This window comes from Choristoneura fumiferana, chromosome 15 (assembly GCF_025370935.1).
Source record: "Choristoneura fumiferana chromosome 15, NRCan_CFum_1, whole genome shotgun sequence".
Lineage (NCBI taxonomy): Eukaryota > Metazoa > Arthropoda > Insecta > Lepidoptera > Tortricidae > Choristoneura > Choristoneura fumiferana.
Window position 1 is genome coordinate 11,555,331 of NC_133486.1, and position 23,676 is coordinate 11,579,006.

At 38.4% G+C, this 23,676-nt stretch overlaps 2 protein-coding genes and 1 long non-coding RNA gene across 4 annotated transcripts; 2 read left to right on the forward strand and 1 right to left on the reverse strand.

Annotated features, from left to right (window-relative positions):
* The first annotated feature begins 16 nt into the window (after nucleotides 1-16).
* LOC141435649 (uncharacterized) lies at nucleotides 17-1,970 on the forward strand. Its single transcript, XR_012452206.1, has 2 exons — nucleotides 17-517; nucleotides 1,852-1,970. It is a non-coding gene; the product is annotated as an uncharacterized lncRNA (long non-coding RNA).
* Nucleotides 1,971-4,760: 2,790 nt separating this feature from the next.
* Nucleotides 4,761-6,495, reverse strand: LOC141435689 (uncharacterized). Its single transcript, XM_074098433.1, has 3 exons — nucleotides 6,379-6,495; nucleotides 5,663-5,737; nucleotides 4,761-4,924 (listed from the first exon to the last, which is right to left on the reverse strand). The coding sequence occupies exons 1-3, from the start codon at nucleotides 6,460-6,462 to the stop codon at nucleotides 4,766-4,768; spliced, it is 318 nt and encodes a 105-aa protein (XP_073954534.1). The 5' UTR covers nucleotides 6,463-6,495; the 3' UTR covers nucleotides 4,761-4,765.
* Nucleotides 6,496-7,692: 1,197 nt separating this feature from the next.
* On the forward strand, nucleotides 7,693-9,140 carry LOC141435678 (uncharacterized). Of its 2 annotated transcripts, none has more exons than XM_074098421.1 (2): nucleotides 7,693-7,782; nucleotides 8,432-9,140. In XM_074098421.1, the coding sequence occupies exons 1-2, from the start codon at nucleotides 7,764-7,766 to the stop codon at nucleotides 8,803-8,805; spliced, it is 393 nt and encodes a 130-aa protein (XP_073954522.1). In that variant the 5' UTR covers nucleotides 7,693-7,763; the 3' UTR covers nucleotides 8,806-9,140. The 2 variants fall into 2 exon arrangements, with proteins under 2 accessions (XP_073954522.1, XP_073954523.1); XM_074098422.1 differs by having other exon boundaries at nucleotides 7,717-7,782; nucleotides 8,435-9,140.
* The last annotated feature ends 14,536 nt before the right edge of the window (nucleotides 9,141-23,676 follow it).

The window sequence follows — 23,676 nt, forward strand, 5'->3', positions numbered from 1 at the left end:
GATCGCTAACCCTACGGCAGAACGGGGCAAAGACGAATAAAATTATGTTTTTTGTTGTTGAGTCACCTTATGTGCCAGGAGTTGGAGTTGGAAGTTAGTGTTCTTGGTTCATAGAACTTCTTATCCACATGGGAATTTCCTTATAATACTTACTTATTTCTTGATAGAAGAGCAGGGCGTTGATGAATTTTCTATTTATACAATGTTAACATTTAAGATTATTCTGTGTCTTGTCTTGGTCTATATTCCTGTTACGGAACCTTAACTTTAAAATCCGTTCTTATTTCTTATACATCATACACATAAATGCCCTAACTCTATGCAATTCAGTTTTCTAGGTCCAAAAGTTTCGGCTGGATGTAAATGAGTCAGATTTTCAGGACTTTTATTACATTGTTCCGTCTTTCATTACCTTTATTAAAAAAAAACATTTATCCAGATACCTGCCAAGAAGGAGCGGCATGCCAGGACAATTGCACCTGCGATGCCAACTGTTCAGACTGTGATGCAAAACCAGGTAATTTCATCGTTTATTTCTTTATTTCATTTGCCCTTTCAAACTATGACTGTGAAAACTTACACTTATTATGTGTCCAAAAACTTCTACCAGGTGATTTCTATCAATTAACTGAGCCATCTGTCCAAGTTATCGGAAATCAAGAGGAACACGATATATAAAGTGTATTTCTCTTGCATCTACAACTACAAATATATAATATAAATTAAATAGTAATTAGAAGCAGAGTTCTCGAGATGCTGTCCTTCGGACAGCGAAGCGACAGTACAGAGTTCCGTTTCGGGTACGGAACCTTATTAAAAAGCACAAAATAAAGTTATCTTAACGATTGACACTCAAAGTAAAGCATTTTAAGGGGTTTTCCGGGTTAAATTTATTACTGCTTCTAGAGACACTTTACGACTTTCATTGATTTCTGAGAATCCAATGCAAAATAAAATTTTGCTGGCACCTTTTGAGAGGAGTTAGCGTTCTGCAGGCTTCAGTTCCACCAGAGATGTGCGGGGATGTGATGTGTTGCGAGGATTGTGTTTTTCGCGAACCAATAGAATCGCTTCATTTAATTTTTCATTTATTTGACGACCGGATGACCAAAAAAACCTGACTACGAAGCTTGCTGTATAATATATATTTAAGTATGTATTTATCTATATATGTATATTTATCCATTGCCTAGTGTCCAAGTATAAGCTTTGCTTGGTTTGGGTTAGTGTCAAGTGTCCCATGATATTTATTTTATTTATTTACCTAGTCTCGCTCTGCTCAGCTATTTCCACCAGAGCCGTGCTGTATTATAGGTAAAAGGTGCGTTTCTATTGGTTCTTGAAAAACGCATTCCTCGCCACATTATTGAGAGCGCGAGAGAGAGAGAGAGAAACATTTATTTACACATATTCGATACACATAAAAATACATTAGATGGAAAGTAAGTTTTTTACTAACGAAGCTTCAATCATAGGCTAGAGCCGGGGCTGACGATATACGCTGATTGGTACTTCATTTTTCCCGTAGCCTTCTTTCTGATTTTTTTCTTTTTACTCAATTCTTAGTGATGGCGGCTTGATGTTAATATTAATAAACTTCTTTCCTCAAGTCCTCCTTAATCACCGATATGGGTATAACATGCGAAAAGTTATTTAGGAATGCGTAGATAGTTTCAAAGAACACCAAACGCGTTAGAAGAAACTACTGCTTCATCTTTTATACAAGTGTATTGATAGAATAAGAATTGAGGCTCCTTGGCAATGGGCATCGATAGCAGGCCTTTTGATTCGTACTCAGTAACAAAATCTTATCTTTTATCATCAACTTAAATAATATACTTATTGTTTCAGGCTGCTGTTAATGAAATGGAAAATTTGCGTCCGCTGCTCATTTCGTCGATTTCAGATATTAATTGATAGTTTGTAATGTAATTTATTTCTGCAATTAAATCAGTGGTGCCCATTTAAAACTTGTTTTGTTAATTTCTACCCGAATTGAAACTTTTGGGATTTTCGATCACTTCTCGAAGTATTTTAGGTATGAAGAAAATTTACAGATTTAATTAAATTCTTCAATCTTTTATAAAAACTACTTTAAATAATATATTAAATGAAGAATCGTGTGAGAAAGGACTAGGAATTTAGGACTTGGTGGATTTGGAACTTTAGAAGGGACGGAAAACATTCTTCTAACCTGAATGTTGGGAAACTAATAAATCCTTGTTCCTACTAATTTTATAAATGTGAAAGTTTGATAAAATAGGCTTTACGAATTTGGAGGAAATTTCGCACACAGATAGTTTATAACCCGGTTTAACACATGTATATGAATGAATATTTTTTTTCTTAAAATGGTGCTTAGTTCCTGTGGAATAACGATAAACGAATTATTGGCAGACGAAGTCGCGGCAACATCTAGTATGTAATAAAATAATTTATTTCGACCATCATTGGATATTATGTACCTATGTACGGGAATAAACTTTATAAATTTTATAGGTACTTGACTTTTAATTCAACTTCTAAATGTAAAAAACAGTTTGCCTAAAAAGCATCCCATAATCTTCAGATTCCATTTCGACAAATGCGGTTCGCCACGTCCATGCCAATAAACGATTTACTTTACATCTTTATTGATTTCTGGAAGGCTTTTGATTAGTTATGTATGACACGAAAGACTTGCAGTCAAGCTCTCTGCCTGCAGTTACCTGTTCACTTGTGGTCCTGAATAACTGATTTCCTTCATTAAAGGTTAGGTTCATTAAAGTATTAGTCAGTCTGCTCTGGCGATTTTGCGGGCATTAAAGCCAGTTTTACTCAAGGGTCAGTACTTTGCCCCTCTTTGTTCTTGATTAATGAGCTGTTGGTGAAACTTTAGGTTACCCTGACCTACTGCGTCTCAAAAATGTCTAGTGCATAATTCTGAAACTAAAATTAGGGAAAAATCATTTAAAAAGATGCTATCTCGTATTATAACTACAGAAATTACAACATACAGTCCTCTACATCGATTTCGATGACAGCGACCCTGATTAAAATAAAAAGACTTTCAAAGTATTTACTAAATTTTACTTTAATATTTATATGTCTAGCGTAAGTCCTATTGTGACCGAACTTAATCTTAAATTCTCTATCGCGGAGCGTGCAATAGACCTGACTTTGTAAGTTTACTTGTTTTGAGTTTTTCTTTACAAATTTGGCGCCGCAATATCAGACCACCAAAAACATCAAATAAGAATATCATAACAAATTGATATTTTTTTATTCAAGATATTTTAATGGCTTACATAATAATTATGATCAGCGAGTGAAAATCGCGAACGATTTATCTGTCGCTGATGTGATCATGAAGTAGAGTGAATAGAGCGAAGCCAAAGGTGTATCTCACTGAGATACACCTTTGGCCTCATCTGCACTTAACAGTAGGTGAGATATAGGGGTCAATCACGGTAAGAATCATGTAAGAAAAAAGAATGCACCAGGTTGGGTAGGTGACCAAGTACAGTGAATGCACTAGTAAAAAACATAAGTTCTTGCTTATTCTCTAATAAACTGAACTGGCATACAGACTAAATAATTGGTCTCTTCTGAGACGCTACACTTTTGAAAGTGTGTTCGTGGTCGTCGGAAGATAGTAGAACCTTCAAGACTACTTTCTTGTAAACATAGTGTAGTGGTCTACCAATTTTTAAACAAGTTCCTATCAAATTAATATGTCGCAAAAGTCGAACTTTCAAGCTGACAGACACATTGTTTTATGACATACAAACGATTATCAATTTTAGGGTGGTAGACCACATATTTGGCTGATGGTATCATATTTTTATTTCTGAGCTCAAGCTCGGCCTTTCACTCAGTTTTTCTGCCCACATCCAGCTGACTTTGCCAAGTGTCAGTCACCTAATTGCTAAAGTTCAAGGCAACCAGCGGGAGAACATTGAGGTGCAAGTGAACTTTTGAGTTTTGGCCGAAGTTGGTCTTTCGCATGTTACAATTTTACTCTCATATTGCTCGAGAGTGCATTACCTCATACTCCTTATTAACTATTGAGATCACAACAATACGTAGCAGGCATAGATTTGGTTTTTTACCTCATATGGAAAGGAACCTGATAATTCGGTCTTGCTTGTCTTACTTGTCTTGCTTGTCTTGCTGTACAGTTGAACAAACTAAATAATTCCAGGGTGGAACCTTTGTGCTACTAATATCATGCAGACATCCCATACTTTTGCTAAGGAAATCGTAGTGAAACTTATTATTAAAAGGTTCGACTCTGGTACATTTTTCGGCGAAATTGCTAGCAGGCAGTCATGCAATCAAATGAATAATTGTAGTATTTTTTCTGGTATTTAAATGTTAAACTTTTTAAAAAATAACGATATAAGCAAAACTCAAGTCAATGACGAATCTAAATGACCCCACACTGTGTAGCAGTCGAGAGCATAAATATTTATACAGCCAATGCGTCAAATATTTGTATACATCGACTTTATGGTTAGTGGCATAAAGGGTAGCGATATCTTGGTAATGTACATATTTATGCCCCTGACTGTATATTCTGCTTATGACAGGGTGCTGCTAACACTGGATATTCATAGATACCCAAAAATTTGCATGGAACTCATGACGCGCGAGTCCGACTTGCACTTGGCCAGATTTTTGAACAAAGGATGTTCATAGATCTTTGGATGGAACACAGTCCCATCATCCCATGTACGAGTAGCGGGTAAGATTCTATGAGTGAAATTTAAAACCAAAAATTAACTTAACGATTTATTAAGTCACAAGAGGCAGTGGAACAGCACGATGGTGACGAAGAAGGTGACGCAGAAAGCGACGGGGAAGCAAGCCTCGAGCGCGGCCGAGACTCGCGCCCCGAGCGGCCGGCGCGGGCGCTCCTCGTCCATGGCTTAGCAGCATCCACCTGGAAATTATTGAATAAGTTATCTATAGAATATCCCTGGTCTTTTGGACAAATATTTCTAACATTAGGTATGTACAAAATCTCAGACCAACAGGCATTTAACAAAGTAAGGGGTAATCTGAAGGTCTACTGAACTGATTTTAGTTAGAATCCGGAATAACTACGGTAATTCACAGATACAGGGAGAAGAATCCGCAAGTTGAGATACAGCGCTGTGAAGAATGCTGAGCCAGTTGATTCAGTGGCCTAATATTGTTGACGTGGCCGGCCATCGCTCGAGGAATAGACAACCATTGGGGAAGAAGATTCTTCGGGTGACGACCACGAACTGGAAGTTTAAATATTGGCCGGCCTCGCACTAGGTGTAGTTGTGGTGTAGGTTTTGCAGGTGGTAGGACCTTGTTTACCATCTTGCTCGCTAATCCTGCCGTGAAGCATCAGTGCTTGCACTGTTGTGTTTCGGCGTGGAGAGTAAGACAGCCGGTGAAATTACTGGCACGTGAGGTATCCCATCTTAGGCCTCTAGGTTGGCAACCCCTGGTGGCGGTGGTGAACATCAGGTTGCTCGATTCAGTCGACGACTACATCATGAAAGTTGCGGGCAACCGGTGGAAGCAAGTGACAAGTTATTGTTCAATGTAGGCGTTCTAAGTGGGAGGCCTTTGTTCAACAGTGAAGATCTTCCGGATGATGATGATAATGACGAGTAATTTAATGAGTTAGTAAAAAATAATCTACCTTTGGAAGTGCAGTCGTTGCAACCTTTCTCCTTACAGGCGCAGTTGTCTTTGCAGGATCCGTCCTGGCAGGAGTCTGTTGAAAATACAGTTCTTGCTTGTAGTAAGTTTTTGTAGGAAAGGGGGTAACGAGGGGGTAAGTATGAATCGCAGAGAAAGAGCCAGGATGAAAAAAAGAGACTATATCCCCAAAATCCACGACTTATTCCAATTAAATGTGAAAGAAAGAAAATGTTTATTCGGCACCTAAGTACTTACGAGAAAGAAGCATACATTAACTTAAGGTACTTAAATATATAGACGAAAGAGCTGGCATGCTCAGCAATTTCAGCTGCGATCATGTGCAATCGGCGGTGTGGTAAAAAGTTCCTTCTTAGCACCTTAGCAAAATACAGTCGCGTGTACAGTCGAGTTCATATACTTGTGAGCAAAAATTTGATCAAAAATAGGTATCTGCAAAGGCGTAGAAGCGTGTTTAGATATTTTTGATCAAATTATTGCTCGCAAGTTAATGAACTCGACTGTACAATATTTTGAACTCCACAACCACTTATTCACTTCTGCTTTTGACGTACATTGTGTGTGTTGCTAGTTAACCGCTATGCAGTGATCGTTTAGACCGTTCAATGAACGGGGAAATTACTCGCCGCTCTTTGTGACTATTGTTTCCTTATGTTTCCAGGCCCTTATTGTTTGATACAGATTTAGTTTACATACCTTTGCAAGGTTCGCAGGGAGCGGGCATGATGAGTTGATCTTCGGTGGTCTTATCACACTGTGCCGATTCCACCGTTCTGTCATGTTTTTATACGATAGGATCGGTGCAAAAACTGCATTAGGAGCAAGGTTAGAGTTGTATTGTAAACATTGTTATCTGTTATTTGTATGAAGTAGTTTATAATATAACTTTTTTTTTTAAATATTTATTTATTATGGAACTTTGATCAAACGATAATGAACATGTCAGTTCCCAAAGGCCTTAACTATAAAAACACCACAACAGCCATACGATTTAAATGAGTAACAACTCGTGCCAAGAGGGACTGACATGTCCTCCAAACCATACCACCGGATCCCCTGCCACAGGGTGGCAAACCTGATTCTTCTACACAGAACTCGGAACAAATGACTACCACAAATCTCACTTATCTAAAAATCCGTATACAAATCTAGCAGCCTGATAATATAACTTGATTTTAATAATTTTACTTTCAATTTGAATAATGTCAAATTTTTATTTTAAGTAACTACCTACTTCTTTTCTCTGTTCAGTTGTTAAAGAAAATTAAACTTGAGTTTTTTGTGTTAATATTTTCGTTACGGTTAGTAAAATTGTATGAATGTGAAATTTGTGGCTTAAGCTCGGAAAACACACTTTCCCAAAATGTGTGTTTTTTTATCTAATTTATAATTTAACAATGTAAGCTCCGAAGGATATTTTTCCTTTTTTGGGCACTTTATCGCAAGGTAAAGTGCATTTTCCTAAATGTACCTACTCGTTCGTGACGTAACACGGTTCTTTTTTATGTAAATATACAAAAATGGCTCTTTTGAAAAAGCATACCTTCTAGGATACCATAGCATCAGCGAAAGTGCATTTTTTAGGAAAGAGCCGTTTTTGAGATGTGCATCTTCCGAGAAAATGATCGTTCTAAAGTGCACTTTTAGAGAGACGCACATTTTAAGTGGGTTTTACGAGCTAAGCCAAATTTAGGGTATTTATTGCTCTGTCATGCAAAAACAGATCAATCAAATGTAACTTCAACAATGTGCAAACTATCTACATAAGCATTCAATTCAGCAAACCTTAGGTATCTACATTTTCTCACTTCATAGTTTTCCCATTTCAATTGCAATAATTCTAGTTCAGGAAATCCCTCTATCGATCACAATTATTTTCGCCTTTATTCTTATCCCGGAAAAACCTGTCCTGTCACGCTTGATCGCGGAGACTGTAAGTACCATCTGTTTCATCTTTTGTATCATTTCCTGTCTTTACACAGGCAGCCTTCGGCTTAGATATTTGGCGATATTTAAGACTTTTAGATTATTTTATTATATCATTCAGACTCTGAAAAGCGACGAAGAAGTATTGAAGCGCAATGTGCCAGACTATTGAAGGTATTTGAATTTTTAGTTTCGGAAAATAACTTATCTTTTAACGGGGATTAAGAGGAAAGTAGGTACAAAGCGAGTTTTTTTTTAACCGTGCCTATTTATATTTTTGGTTTTTATTTAAACGACAATAATTTGGGACCGAGTTTTTACATCACATCCATGGAAATAGTCAAAATGTCTGTTTCTTAAATGAAAATTTCTACCTACTAGTCGTCATAATTATTTAGAGCTCTGATTTCTCTGTACTTGTTTATTTTCGAATGGTCTTACACAGGTATTTTTTTTCCTTTCGGTATCCCACTATAATTATTTGAATTATAATTGCGATAAGATAACTCAGAGAATTTCCGTAAAGGTAGGTAAGTTTTTGTAGCGTAATACCTACTCCTAAATATTTTCTCAACACATATTGTTACGCGCCTAGATAACACGAATAGTTATGTATTAGTAGCATCTGTTAGCTAATAGAAGTAATGTTACGGAATAGGCGTCTAGTTAATTGATAATAATAATTGACCACATCCTATTGAAGTATAATGAACATAATAAAACTGTCCAACGTTGTAACATGAAACAACTAAGCTCTCAAGGAAATCTAAAAAGTATAATCAATATTAAACACAATAACCTAACATTTTTTTATTTTTAAAAGAAGCCGTGCAGCAGCAACATGAAGACAACTCCAAGCTGCAGAACACCTCAAAGCTACAGGAATCTTCCAGCATCCAGAAGCCTTCCAACCTTGAGGATAGGCCAGACCTTCAGGACACCTCAGATCCTGTCAGTTCCGAACTCCAAGAGGAATTATGTCCCCCCGATTGTCCTTGTAGACGTACACCGGAGACAGTGAAGTCCTCCATACGGCTTCAGATCTTCTTCAATGTCCTGGGCATATTCTTCGCACTCTTCGCAATTTATCTGATGGTAACGACAAACTCTAATTTGTACCTGATCTTTTGGATATGCTTCTCCGTTCTGAGGCGGATGATGGGAAAGACTAGAACGATGAAAATGAAGAAGGATTAGATTTGTTGTTTGGAAATGTTCTAGTAAAGGAAGGCTGTAAAATTAAATGAGACCGGCGACGCGGTTAACGTTTTTCTATTACATCACGCTGCGTTAAGAGTGTGTACAATGGATAGAGAATTCACTCGCCGCACTTCTAGTTGCAAAACTAGATTGTAAGAGTCAGAATTGGCAACTTTTCTACTAGACACTTCCATTACTAAACATTGGCCCGTCGTTATTATTGAAAGTTAATTTATCTCCCTATTTATTCGTATTTATAAGTAACTTATTAACCTTTATTGTTATCGCTAGTGATTTTATTTAAGAACAATAAATTTTCGCTTGCTCATGAACATTGTCTGTTTCTTTTCATTTCATTATAAGTACCTACGCCTACGCTTACCTACGTATAAAGAACACTCGAGGTTACTTGTATCAAGTGTTTCGTTTCATCTTTTATGATGTGGCTAGAAAATGGACTTTTAATCACACTTGCTCGTAAACAGTGTCGTTACATGCAGGCCATTGCAGGCTACCTTGCTTGCAATCCCCCAAATAAATCCCTCGGCCTTTTGTCCTTGTCATGAAACAAAAGGTCAGTAAATGAGTCTGCTTGACTTGCAGGAGGACCTCGCGCACGCACATCAGGCATATGCTGCGGAGTGGGAGGGCGGCGGGGGGCTGGCGCTGCCAAGAGCGCAGCCAGCAGTAGCGGCCAATTTTGTAAAAATATTAGCTTTTCTTTTACAAGATACAACTTTACTCGCAAATGTGATGAAAAACATTGTATGTCGCACGGGCGGTACTAGAATAACGAACATCGATCCATCGACTTCGGGCTTCTAATAGACTCTCGTTTGTAATTCCTTATTTACCGCCGTTAAGACACAATGCGTCGTATGTCGTAGGTGCAATTGTGTAGGTAGTTTCTATTTAGCCCGTCAGTTAGATTAGAAAATATTGGGTAGGTTTTTTTCTTTTGTTAATCAAATACAAAATGATAAAGATGAAGCGCCTCAAGGTTCCGGTGGCACAGCACTCGACCAGCGACCGGACTGCGCGGCGCGCGGCGTGGCACTGCGTAGTTTCGTCTTGCGAAGATTGGTTAGCGGCCGTCTAAACGACGACTCTTGTATGTGTGCGTGCGTCGATTCGGGCGCTAATATGAAGTCGAACTACTGCCTATTACTTGTATTGTGGTTCTGGAGTAGAGGCCCGTGACGTCACGCCGTGCTAAAAAGTGTCGCACTTGAACTAAACTTCAACTGGCTATGTAGCCAGTATTTTTTTAGAAATGGAATGGATTGTTTTTTTTAGAAATGGAAAATATACTTATATTTTCAATTTCTTTATTTAATTGACTAAAAAAAATACGTGTTCAATAATTTTTAAAAATGTAATCAATGGAATTAGAATTTTTAGGTCACCACTCCTATATTTAAAGGCTTACTCAAGGCCAAAGTGAATAGGCTAACTATACATATATATACATCTTTGTTCTCATCTGCACAAGTGCATTTATGATTATATTTTGTTAAAATTTCAGACGAATATTTACCAATTTAATTATGATAATTTCCAAAGAATATTGATGCAACTTTAGAAATGAGCTTTAGAATATAAATTGTAACTTTTCAGGGTAAGTACGTTTGACCAAATGGTAACGTAAAGGAGTGATTATCTTCATTATTTTTGTAATTACCTTAAAAGAGTAAAGAATTAGCATTAAAAACGTCAACCATTTCATTATTGCTACCTTATTTCATCAATAAAAGCAACTAAATAATGTGTGTGGTTTTTATTATACTTAATTGAATCTTAGTCACAAAATAGGAATTATAGACTGCCCCGACTCAAGTTCATTAAACTTTACAGCTTATTTTATATTTACAATCTCTAAAAAAATATTATTTAGAATCTTTAAGAACTAGGTAATAATATGCAATTAAAATAATATAGAAAAGTATTAATTTCAAATAAGCCTATGCTGTCCGCATAATGTAAAAACTTTTTTAGAAATGCTCAAACATCTTTGTTCTCATCTGCGCTCAGGTGAAATAGAATAGAAGAGAATTCATCCCAGCCTATATGCATACGTCTCACTGCTGAGCATATGCTTCCTCTCAGGATGAGAGGGCTTGGGCCGTAGTTCCCACGCGGGCCCAGTGCGGATTAGGAACATACAAGAAAACGCAAAAATATTTTTACCCAAAATTGAAAAAATTTCCCACTGGCAGTGGACCAAATGAACAAGTTTTGAGAGCAAAAGAAAACAAGATATTTTAATGCTAAATTAAGTATTTCGTGGAATTTGCTCTTGATAGTTTTTTTCCTCTTCAATTTATACGCGGATCATTGCTTTACAAAAACGTGGCGTGGGCAAGGTTACGGTTGTACAGTCGGCAAAATAACTGGTCTGCCTCGTTGAATATCGTTCAACTTGAAGGTCGAATTAAGATAGAACTAATAATAAAAGGAATAGACATTGTGTGTTTTTCCTTCCAGTATAAGGGGCTGTTTCACCATCATTGATTAGTGTTAACTGAAGGTTAAATGTGATGCCGTCTCCGTCTATTCGAACAAAACAAATAGAGACGGCATCACATTTAACCGTCAGTTAACACTAATTAATGGATGGTGAAACAGCCCCTAAATGTTCTAGCGACGTTTCGCGTTGCGCTGATTTACCTTGCGGCACGGTCCTATGCTACGAAGACTTACGAAGTGCAAAATTCGAACTTCGTATTTTGCCGTCCCGCTGACGCTTATATTATTTAACACGAGAGTGGGAGGGACGGTGCGCGTTCGATTTTCGAATTTTGTACTAGCCAGGGCTGGTCACATCAGTAGATGTGAACAGGCCTTAACTGTGATATATAGAGCAGATAGATAGAGTCACGACAAGAATTAAATAATGAGGGTGTCACTTTCTTACTAAGTGTTACATTTTAGACAAAAAATGCACACCCACACACACACACACACACACACACACGAAAGGTTTAAAGACCGCTTCGGAAACACTTTTAGCAAAGATTTAAAGTTTGACAAAAACGGTACAATAGTGACAGGTTGCTAACTACGGTATACCTTAACCTATATCCTTTGTCACCTCTTACGACACCCACGGAAGAAAGTCTCTTACGAAACCCACGAAAGAAATGGAGAAGTGTAATTCTAACCCGACACCACACGGGGAAACTCGATAATAAGCGTTTCCCCAGAGATAAAACCAAGCTAGATCGATTTGTCACCCCCGAAAACCCTCACATACCAAATTTCATCGAAATCGTTGGAGCCGTTTCCGAGATCCCCGAAATATATATATACATAGTATATACAAGAATTGCTCGTTTAAAGGTATAATATAATATATATATATATGTATATATTATATATATATATATATTATATTAGATATACACAATTTCGTATGTAAAATTGTAATTCCTTACTTACTACGTAACAGTTGCCCGAAATTTTCAATCGGGAATCAAAATTTTTCCGGGATCAAAATGATCCTCTATACCGATACCTAAGTTCCCAAACTAGTTATCTCTATACCGATTTTCATTGCGGTCGGTTGAGTATCTACCTTTAAGCGTGAAGTGAAACTGTAAAAACATGCAAACAAACATACCCACTTCTGCATTTACTAAAGGCTTTTAGCCGTTTAGGAACTTAGGACGGATTTTAGGATAATATAACGGCACCAACAAATGATTTAACAGAAAAAACTGATTTAGGAACTATGTTTTTAATTTGTTTGAATTGTCTTCGCAAAAAACGTAATCACTGACTAGCCAACTGCGCAGTTTGTTGATTGAGACAGTTGTTACAAACCTTTTAGTTAAAATAAAAAAAAATGAACTAAAAGATTTTCCTTGCTCACCCGCGACCTTACGATAGCTAAGCTTAAGCAAAATATGCGTGTTCATGCAGTTCCTCCACCTCCACACTGTAAGAACACACACAAATCACACAAACCCATCTATCACCACCACCACTATTACTGACGCGTTTCAATGGTGTGGTTCGTGGGTTAAACCATTAAATTTTATTATTATTATATCATCCCAGCTTATGACGTCCAACTGTAGGGCACAGATCTCTCAGAATGAGAGAGCTTGAGCCACATTTCCCACGGGGGCCAATGCTAATTGAGCACTTCACACACCCAATTGATCACCACCATTCATACCATTGATTCACAATGATGTTTCGTTTCGTCTTCTCACAAACAACACGGACACATTTTTTTAATTTCTTTGAATGTACCTACCTAATGGACAAGATTTCGGAAATTTATCCCGATCCCGATGGAATATCGTGTTAAATCCTAAGTAATATTCCGAAGTCGTTTTAGCGTGAAAGAGTAAAAAAAAACATACCCACTCACTCACAAACTTATGCGTTATAATACAATACAATGACTCTTTATTCAACACCGTAGAGGTGCTATACTTAGTAAGCTGTAGGTACAGAAGACGGAGGCACAGTTGACCATTTGATTCCTGGCCCACAACATTCTCAAAGTGTCATAATGAACTCCCTTGTCAAGCAATGCGATGTCACTATGACAATTTCTCCGAAAAGGTTCCACAGTGGGTCACGTCACGATTCAGTTGGTTTGATAGTACCTACATAGAGAATTACTGGTTATTAGTTTAATAACCATGGTTTTTTACCCATGGCTTGTCAACCGCTGGTTCCTTAGGATCGTTCACCCCGCATGGTGGCACTGATTGGTGCAAAAACTGCCTTCTACGCCTAGCGAGATTACTAGCCATGAAAAAAGCGTAGGTACTTAGCTGGCTACAAGCAAGCAAGGCAAGCGTGCTCCATCTTGGTCCACATATTTACTTACCATCAGGCGTTGTTGTAGTCAAACGCAAGCCTGTTTCTGGAAGAAAAAAATGATTAACATTAAGGGGCTGTTTCACCACTCGTTGATTAATTTTAACTGACGGATTAATTGTGATGCCGTCTCCGTCTATTCGAACGAAACAAACAGAGACGGCATCATTTATCTGACAAATAATTTTAATCAATGAATGGCGAAACAAGGGGTAAGTATCGTTAATTTTGTGCTATAATGCCCTTCTCAGCATCAGGGCCGGATTTAGGAGTCCCGTTAAAAAATTGAAAAAGTTTATAAAGTAACATTTTTATTGTAAAATATGCATCCTCTCGACACATGCTGTCAGTTAATTTGATTGAACTTGAAAAGAGCTGATGATCTTCAGATGGTGAAAACCACAAAAATGCATAGCACTCGTCCAATTTGTGCAAACCGAAGATACCAACAATAAATACAAGATCTTGCTACGCAACTGAAGTGTCACATTGTTGGTAGTACAGAGATCAGCTGCATAGAAAACAAGGACTTATTAGTGCAATTAACGTCTATTGTTGTCATTAGTACAATACCAGTGCACATTTTCTCTACTTTCCTTTTTATTCAATGGTGCAATTATTTACCATGAATGATACATTTGTCTGATTAAATTTAGATTATTTCTATTTTCTTGCAATTAAGTCACTAACTCAAAATATGGATACCCAACGTGAAATACCTTTGACTAATTTAAAAAATAACCAACGCATTATACCTACTTATTGTCTAAAAATTCACCCTGTTACAATATTCAGCTTACAATACCAGCCCTTAAAAATTACTACATTTCACTAACATACCTACCTACATATTTTGCCCCAATTAGAGTTTATACTGCAAAAACTATCTAATTGTGTGATAACACAACTGAATTAAAAATAATTAAACTAACCTGCCCGCGACTCAGTCTGCGTAGAATTCGTTCATCGCTATCCCGCGGGAGTTATGAAATTTTCCGGGATAAAAACTGTCCTACGTCCTTCCCCGGGACTCAAACTATGTGTATACCGAAGTTCCTCTAAATCGGTTCAGCTATTTAGACGTGATGAGGTAACAAACAAACAAACAGACTTACAAGCTTTCGCAGTTATAGTAGGTAGATATTAGTGGGAGGGATAGTGGAAGTTATACAAAAAACGTCTTCACGTCGTGGCTTTTTTTGAGATCTTGCTGTGATTAATGATGAATCATTATAATTGTCGGTGCAAGTCGTTGACCCCAATTATCTACCTGAGTATCTGTCGTTTCTTAACGTTATACTAAAGAAACTTGAGTTTTAAGCGGTATAAGTGTCTTGTGATGTTGGCAACTTATTGCCAGTGTATGGAGTAGGTATCTACTTAATGGTCAATTTGCAAAAAACGTATCTAGATTTAGGATTTAAAATATAGAATTTGACTGGCCTGATTTGACATTCGCCAGTCAAAAATGGTAATTTTTCTGTCTATTTACTTATAATACTCTTCACTTCAAAACTTTTTTTTGTTTTAAAATAATAATAAAAAAAATATTTATTTGATACGTCAAACTTGGTCACACTAGACGTTATTATAATCTAAAACCTTTTTTTTTATTTTCTAACTAGCTTTTGTCGCGGCTTCGCCTGCGTGGAATTCAGTTATCGTGCGCTGTTCCCTCGGGCACTGTGCATTTTTTCGGGATAAAAAGTATCCTATGTCACGCCCATAAGCTATATCTATGCCAAAAATCACGTCAGTCCGTCGCTCCGTTCGACTTGAAAGACGGACAAACATACAAACACACTTTCGCGTTTATAATATTATTAGTTTTAGTATGGATTTACTCCCCCAAAGGTTAGCCTCCGAGTTTAAAACTCATTATTATATTACACGTTCCTCAAATAGTTTGCTCAGGGACTATCAGTGCTAGAAAGCTGTAATTTTGCACGGATATTATAAAGCCACTATGCTGACAACACTGTAAAAAATCTTAGAAAAATATTACTCAGTTTTTTTGTAACGGTTACGAATCCTTATCTTGGGCGTGTCCGACACGCTCTTCGCCAGTTTTGCCTTTTAAGGTACGGAACCTAATAAATGCTACAGCAATTGCTTGTTCGACTAAACCAGAGTCTCTGGAGGCGTGGAGTTTGGAAGTTGTATCTGTTTTCACCTGAGAGCAGGACCACTACCATGAGTTTAGTGACCGTACTCGATAGCGACGGCGTAAATTATTTGTATGGAGAATTGTACAGCGCCTCTCCAAATAATTTACGCCGTCGCTATCGAGTACGGTCACTGTAAACTCATGGTAGTGGTACAGAACTCGGCGCGGTGTGGTATCGGCTTCGAAACCGGTCCGGGCTGTTTTTGTTTACGGCCCAATCATTTTATTGTACTTGCGGCAATAAGTTATCTATCTCACTCGCTCTAGGAGTCAGCGGTTGATTAAGCTGGCTTATTTTTTAACTAACAGGTTTTTCGAATTAAACACATATTTGGTGCGGGACGTTAGACCGTGCCTATACTTGTTTATGAACTCTCAAAACGAAAAATGATGAAGTTAATCCATAAATTATGTCATAAATGCTTATTTAGATCATTCTCAGGTATTGCAGGTGGTAGGACCTTGTGCAAGGTCCGCCCGGATCGCTACCACCATCGTGCTCGCTAATCCTGCCGTGAAGCAGCAGTGCTTGCACTGTTGTGTTTCGGCTTGGAGAGTAAGACAGCCGGTGAAATTACTGGCACTTGAGGTATCCCATCTTAGACCTCTAGGTTGGCAACGCATCTGCAATACCCCTGGTGTTGCAGATGTTTATGGGCGGTAGTGATCTCTTACCATCAGGAGACCCACTTGCTCGTTTGCCATCGAGTCGAATAAAAAAAAACACAGACCCCTCTTCGTCACACTTCTTACTGTGAAAATCGCAATTATTTTGTTCTCGTGTCATAAATCACGAGAAACCCCCACACCCCTGTGTGACTCAATTTATGGATAGGCCCTTTACATTAAAGGCAATCTATATCACAATAGCAATGTATGGTGTAAAATTAAATGTGATCGTCAAAAACTGATTTTGAGTAAAGCCGCTATTTTCCCAAGTAAGTTGGCTAAGTTAGGTTAAAATCGAGGATCGGACGGATGCGACATTGTTCGCAATATTGTGGACATGACTCCAAAATAAATTATTAGCTATATTAATAAATTCATTTCTTGAAAAAAGTAGCAGTTATTGTCCTTGATATAAGAATTAGTAACTATAATTAGATTGACCACGGAAAATTGGGAAAAAGTATCGTTTATTTTCTTTACAAATCGAATGAAACGAATATAACAAATATGTACATTAAAAAATGCCATAACCCTATATTTCGCCTATTTGTTATAGGAAATCTTTGATGCGGACATGATTGTAAATATAATTAAGTAATTAATATTTAATTAGAAAATAAATTATTTAAATACTTATCAAATATTTACCTAATTAATTTTACAATCATGCACACATTGCGAACAATGACGCTAATCGGTCCGATCACACAACAAAATTGAAACAAATTTGGGAAATGGTTTTAGTTCCATTTTGAACTCTCGATAAAGAAATGTGGAGAGAATTGCGGCGATAAGTTTAACTCTTTATGAGGAATTCTCTTTTGGGAGAGAGATCGTGTCCTGTTTAGATATGCTTGGATACTTGGATGAAAGAAATGGATTCTCTTGGCATCTTATTTATTTATTCACTTCTAACAATTACATTCCGTATGGGTAATAGACATTTAGAAATTTATAGGTTCCGTTCCATCGAAGGTCAGCTTAGGCATAAGTACTTGTAACACAGAGATATATTTTATTGAGATTTTAAAAATTCAAACAACAGTCAATATATTTAGACACTTATTAATAACACCGTTAAAATAATCAATAATGTTTTTTTTATGTATTTATTTAGATACTTTTGTATACACAAGCCGGTGGTATTTCATTCTATCTAGATTCTATCACAATAACACTTGAGCCATCAATTGGCAAAATGTTCCCATCATACCTAAATAGTACAAACCTACAACTAACTAAACTTAACATGATCAAAAATGAACACAATCATCAATTAAGGTACTTATAGTTCTGATAATCCACGAACGCGCGCGGACTATTCAAAAATCATCTTATTTATATAGCTAAGAGAAAAACAGTCGCTTGTTGTGCGATAAGAACTGCATAACGATTTTTTATAAAGTTTAAGCAGGCAAGTCGAAATTGGCTACGTTTACTTGCGGCACGTGCTCTGGGTCAGTCTTGAATTTGGTCTTCGCATCGCAGAGACCTACGTCCTGCAGCTTCCACTCCCAGCTCATCTTTTGGACGGCATGTAGCGTCTCCGCCTCGATATGCTGCCGGCGGAGCATTCCCTCCTTAATCTTCTCCCACTTATCGTCTACTTCTTGCAGCCAGGAGTTGATTTGGCGACCGTTGCAACGAACACGGCGCGTGCCTCTATTGTCCTCCTGTTCTGGCGGAATATCACTGTATATCTCACGCCCGCGAAGAATCGTGCAGACAGAATACGGCATTGCTTGGTTGCTGACAGCCCTTTCTGCTCGGCCGTGGATACGGAGTATCTCTTGCTCGACCGCTAATACCAACTTCTCCCTTTCGACTAAATGCTGAGTCTCCATACGGTTCCGTTCTTGTGCTTGAGACTTAAACTCTTCCGCCATTTGTAGGGGCACCGACGTTGGAATCACGATCTTGACACTATCAGGGTTCACGTTACCCTGCAAAGTGTAATTGCGGCTATTCATCAGGTAGTTGTTAAAGTCTTTGGGAGGTTTCGGTTTGACGGGTTGAAGGGTTTTCTGGCGGTTCTCGATCTGCTTACGGATGTGAATGTACATCTGGTAAGCGTTAGGATGGTGCATAGCTTCCGCTTTCGCTCTGTCGATAACATCAGTTTTGGTCAGTTGAGCTTCTTTTGCGGCTCTTATTTTGCGTTTTCGGGGGTGTATGTCGATGGGTTCGGGGCGTGCGCTTGCGGCGCACGCTTCATCTTGGGCCGCGGTGGTCGGGGTGGCTTCGGGTAAGATCGTGAGTCTTTCTTTGTCTTTGTCGGCATCACTAATCCTGTGGGAGCGGGCGAGTTTCTGCGCCAGTTTGACGGCTTTAATCCGCGTTAGTTAGCGCGGCTCTCGGTCTATGCTCGGAACGCAAGGAGCTCCGATCGTCCGATTCCCCCACGTAGCAACTCAGTTATTGACCCGAGTGCGCGCTCGTCTGTTCTAGATGTCCGGGGACCGCGGTTGCGCGCGCACCCGAACCAGACAACTTAGAGTCTAGATATAAAAAGCACATCAACGATGCCGGCTCCCTGCGACTCCTGTAAAGGTAATAATTTATTTTATTAATTAATATTATCTACATATGTTTAAAGTAATAATTATTTTATAATATATGTTCACAAGGGCTAAGTTTACGTATAGTTTTGTTATTGTTTTGCCGGCGTGACACAGCGTGGCGTAGTTATTTTGTCAATGACGCAGTTACCGTGTTTTTGGTTAGATTTACAGTTTGTCCGATATTTTCGAAAGTATACTCAGCGGCACAAAATTTGGCCCACTCTACGTACAAAATTGCCTATTACGGCATACATTTTAGGGCCAGATTTTTTGCCGCTCGGTATATTAAACTAAACCTGTTTCCGACACTAAAACACTTTCTGGATTCAACTTAGAAACCTTTATTAACTTGTTTATTTTAAAAGATAATCACGCACGTGTCACAAACCAAACTATATTTAATCAATTAGTAGGTATTTTTTACGCATACCTTTGCTTGCTTGATAGTTTTACTGCCACACACAACACGAATTGCACTCCCTTCACGACTGGTTAAAAATAACTGGGTAGTTTAACCGATTACTTGTAAACCCGATATCGGACTCGTTCGGAGACACTCGGTGCAACGAAGTGAAACGTCAAATGCATTTTTTCTTGCCAGAAGTGATGTTACAGGTATATTTAAGAACGGTGGACCTTATAATTTCGTTATTGTACTGCGCTATTAATTGTGTGTTGTTTAATGAAAGCACACAATACACTAAATACTTAATTTACTGCTTAAAAAAATTATAACAAAAAATTGAACCGACTACAAAAAAACCATGAAAATATTTTTCTACCAGTCTGAAGTCGGTCGGTGCCTCAGCACGAGCCAGCAGGAGTGGACCTATAGTCATCTACCTGATCTACCTCACCTACGCACTTTATATTGGGCTTCAATCACTCCTGCTGGCTCGTGCTGAAGCACCGACCGACTTCAGACTGGTAGAAAATTATTTTCATGGTTTTTTGTTATAATTTTTTTTTTCACGCTTTTTAGTGTAAATAATCTAAGATACAATCGTTTAATATAAACTGCTCGTCACCTTCTACGAAAGATTGCTTTTTCTGATGCAGAGCCGTTCATTATTGAGGAGTCCTGGTGCTTCACCACCCGTTTTACCATATGCATTACGAGGAGCATAAATTACTTAGCAACTGTGTCAAAGTAATTAAATTTCAACCCGTAAAATACTTGTTATTGAGTAGTAACTCCGATGGTCCACTGTGGTCTTCATCATCAGTTCCACTTCACTAAATGATGACCACGGAAGACCAGACGGGAGTCCACGTTGGCGTGAAAAATGGGGGTTATGGGAATATAGTGGAAATGCAGCATGGGGTCCACCGAAAACAGTAAAACTTTGAAGTGGTTTTAAAGAAATAAATATCATGGGACACATTGACACCAATTGACCTAGTCCCAAACTAAGCAAAGCTTGTACAATGGATAGATAAAATTTATCTGATAAATACATAGTAAACATCCAAGACCCGAGAACAAACATTCGTATTATTCATACAAATATCTGCCCTGCCCGGGAATCGAACCCGGGACCTCAAGCTTCGTAGTCAGGTTCTCTAACCTAACCACTTGGCCATCCGGTCGTCTAAAATATATTCTGTCACGATTATTTATCTATTTTACCCATAATAGCAGTAGCATTGTACAGTCACGTGCATTAATATCTGCTACAGCGGAGCATGCAAAAATATCTAAATCTGACACGTCCTACCCGCCCTAGAAAAAGAGTCTTACCAGATATATTATGCGCTTGTTTCATACCCGAAATGAAATACAAACAAACCGGAATTGTACTTCTTTGATCTAATTATGATAATGGTGATGACGTTTGCAGACACGTGCGGCAGCGGGAAGGCGGCGTGCGGTGCGAACTGCACCTGCGGCCCGAGCTGCGCGTGCGGCGATGGCCAGGCTTCCGGTAACTATGGACTACTACGACAATCGAAAATCGAAGTTCGTATCGTACCGTCCCTCTCACTCTCGTAATAAATAACATAAGCGTCAGCGGGACGGCAAGATACGAAGTTCGAATTTTGCACACGTATAGTATAGGGCTGCACTCAGCGACCGGCGACGCATCGATCGTACTCTCATTGATGCTGTTCATTGCGCGCCTGAGACGCGCGCCGCGCATTGTTTACCTGACAGCGCCCGCAATGATAATAGGGAACGCTTGCCGCGCCGCTACACTCTCAAAACATACTTACGTCATAGTGGTCACGAGTAGACTCTACTTTACCACTCGTGGCCACGGCCACTGCATGTGGTCGAAACGTCGAGATAAATATTACTAGCGTGCTAAGTCCCGTTTTTAGTATTTATTTATATAGTTGATCCTTAGTTTAGACGTGAAAATTATAGGTAGGTAGGTAGCATCGACATCTATGTACCTTACGGCACTAGACTGGCTGTTTGGCACAAAACGCGCGGCGCATCATCGCATCAATCATCAATATTACTTTAACACAACCACTGTCACTGACGTCAACAGACTATAGGGAACTGTTCACAAAACCGCGCTGGGAACTGTTTTTGTGCGCCGTTGAAGTAAGAAACATGCAGTGTAGTACATAGATGTCAATGGTAGGTAGATAAGTACCTAATCTGCATGAAACGTCGACATCGCGGTCTCTATCATATTGCATCACGTATCTTAATCAATAATCACCCTTAGGAATAGGTACGCGTCTCGATAAGTACCTACAACACGCCTGATCTGATCTCAAATCGTTAAAATGATATAAATGTGTACTCACCCTGATACATCGTGATCATTGCCTCTCTATCTATTTTTACTATACTTACTTATCTTATATACCCCGCACAGTACCTACGCGTATCATGATCGGTAAATGTGTGTGTTTTGATAGGTACTGCATTACGATGCAGTCGCGATTTGATAATTAGGGAAACAATAATATACAAATCGGAATGTACGCGCAATAATGTACGTACGACGTGATAATCCGAAGCAGTACAATATCATGGTCGCGCATTATCAGGACGTACAAAATACTGCGCGCGCTGTAATGTACGTAGTGATAATGTACGACGTGATAATCTGAATCCAATCGATTCGAATTACCATCTAGATTTGTGTTAGGTTGTGTTAGGTCCAATTGTGGCCACAATGCGCGAGCCGAGCGAGCGTAGCGAGCGTGCCGCGGCAGCGGCCGGCGAAGCGCCAGCATCAAATTAAGTTATTTTCTACTAAATGTATTAATATTCAGTGTACAGTCAAGGACAGAGATATCGACACGGCCAAAGTTGCAAAAATATGTATACACGGCCTTAATGTTAAGTGCATAAAGTCGTGTATACGTACATATTTTTGTAACTTTGGCCGTGTCGATATCTTTGCCCTTGACTGTACACGAAATAAGTGGTTGGTATTTTCCCAAAAACAGGTCGAGCAATATACAAGTCGTACATTAACTACACTCGTGTGTGCTAGTTTCGGTACGGGGTGAGGGTGACACTCTTTCCCGGCCCGGATAATACCGGGATGGAAATACCGACCCTGTTTTTCGTGTACACGCCCATAGAAGCTTCTGTCAGTTTCTATGGGCGTGTCCACAAAAAACAGGGCTAGTATTTTCATGTCGGTGTTATCCGGGCCGGGAAAGAGTGTCACCCCGGGGTGATAATGCACGGAATGATAATCCGTGTACATAAGCACGGATTATCAGGCCGTGCATTATTTGAACGTGCATAAACACCCGATACTTATGTAATACTTTTTTTTTCAGGTGGCAAACCATGCTGCCAAGGCGGCAAAAAATAAACTACCAGAACCCGGCTATGATTGAAAAACATGAGACCACAAATGATCGCGCTTTTAGTACATTTAGTATAGGTATAACAACACAATGAAATTAAATGCGTAGTAATAAAATATTTTAGACTTAAAGCACATAATATACGTATAAAATATGTAGTAAGCATAATTATAAAATCTGTTTTTTAAAACATAGTGTCGAAACGATTTAAAAAAATAATTAAGCAATGTTTGAAATGTTAGATTAGTTGGATTTACTGTTGCAGCTTAAAATTAGTATTATCTTATCACATCCAGTGTTGGAATACTCATTGAGTTAAAAAAATATTAGTACTTGTAATACTCATTAATTTAAGATGTTTGCGAGCACACATAAGCATTTAATGTGTATGTAGTGGAAATTATAATTAATGTTATAATTATAATTATTATAAACTAAATCAATTTGCGTTTCATTTCTGTGACAAACCCTTAAAAAATATTAGATATGTCATCATGATTATACATTGACATCTATCCTTACGGCACTAGACTAGCTGTTTGTAGACGGAGAGCGGACTGCAAAATTTCGTACCTACTTGATAACGCGAAGAAATGCACAATGATTTCCCATAAAACTGATGCTAAGTCCGAATTTGATAGTCTGCCGCGGCGGAACTTGACGAAAGTACCAAAAAAATAGTCATTTCCGGCGCGAAAAAGGGGCGAAATTTCATTTAACCCATCTGATACTGAAATAATAGTCATGGCATCAGTTAGGAATTTACTGGTAGATACAGAAAAGCGAAATATGTCTGTATTTTTTTGTCTGAAGTGCTCGGCAGACGCTCTCAAAGGTGACCATCAGGAC

Excerpts from the sequence above, each read along its gene's own strand:
- LOC141435689 (XM_074098433.1), bottom strand. The coding sequence starts at position 6,462 with ATGACAGAACGGTGGAATCGGCACAGTGTGATAAGACCACCGAAGATC. Across the intron at positions 5,738-6,378 it reads TCCCTGCGAACCTTGCAAAG|ACTCCTGCCAGGACGGATCC; the intron begins GTATGTAAACTA and ends TATTTTCAACAG. Across the intron at positions 4,925-5,662 it reads CAACGACTGCACTTCCAAAG|GTGGATGCTGCTAAGCCATG; the intron begins GTAGATTATTTT and ends AATAATTTCCAG.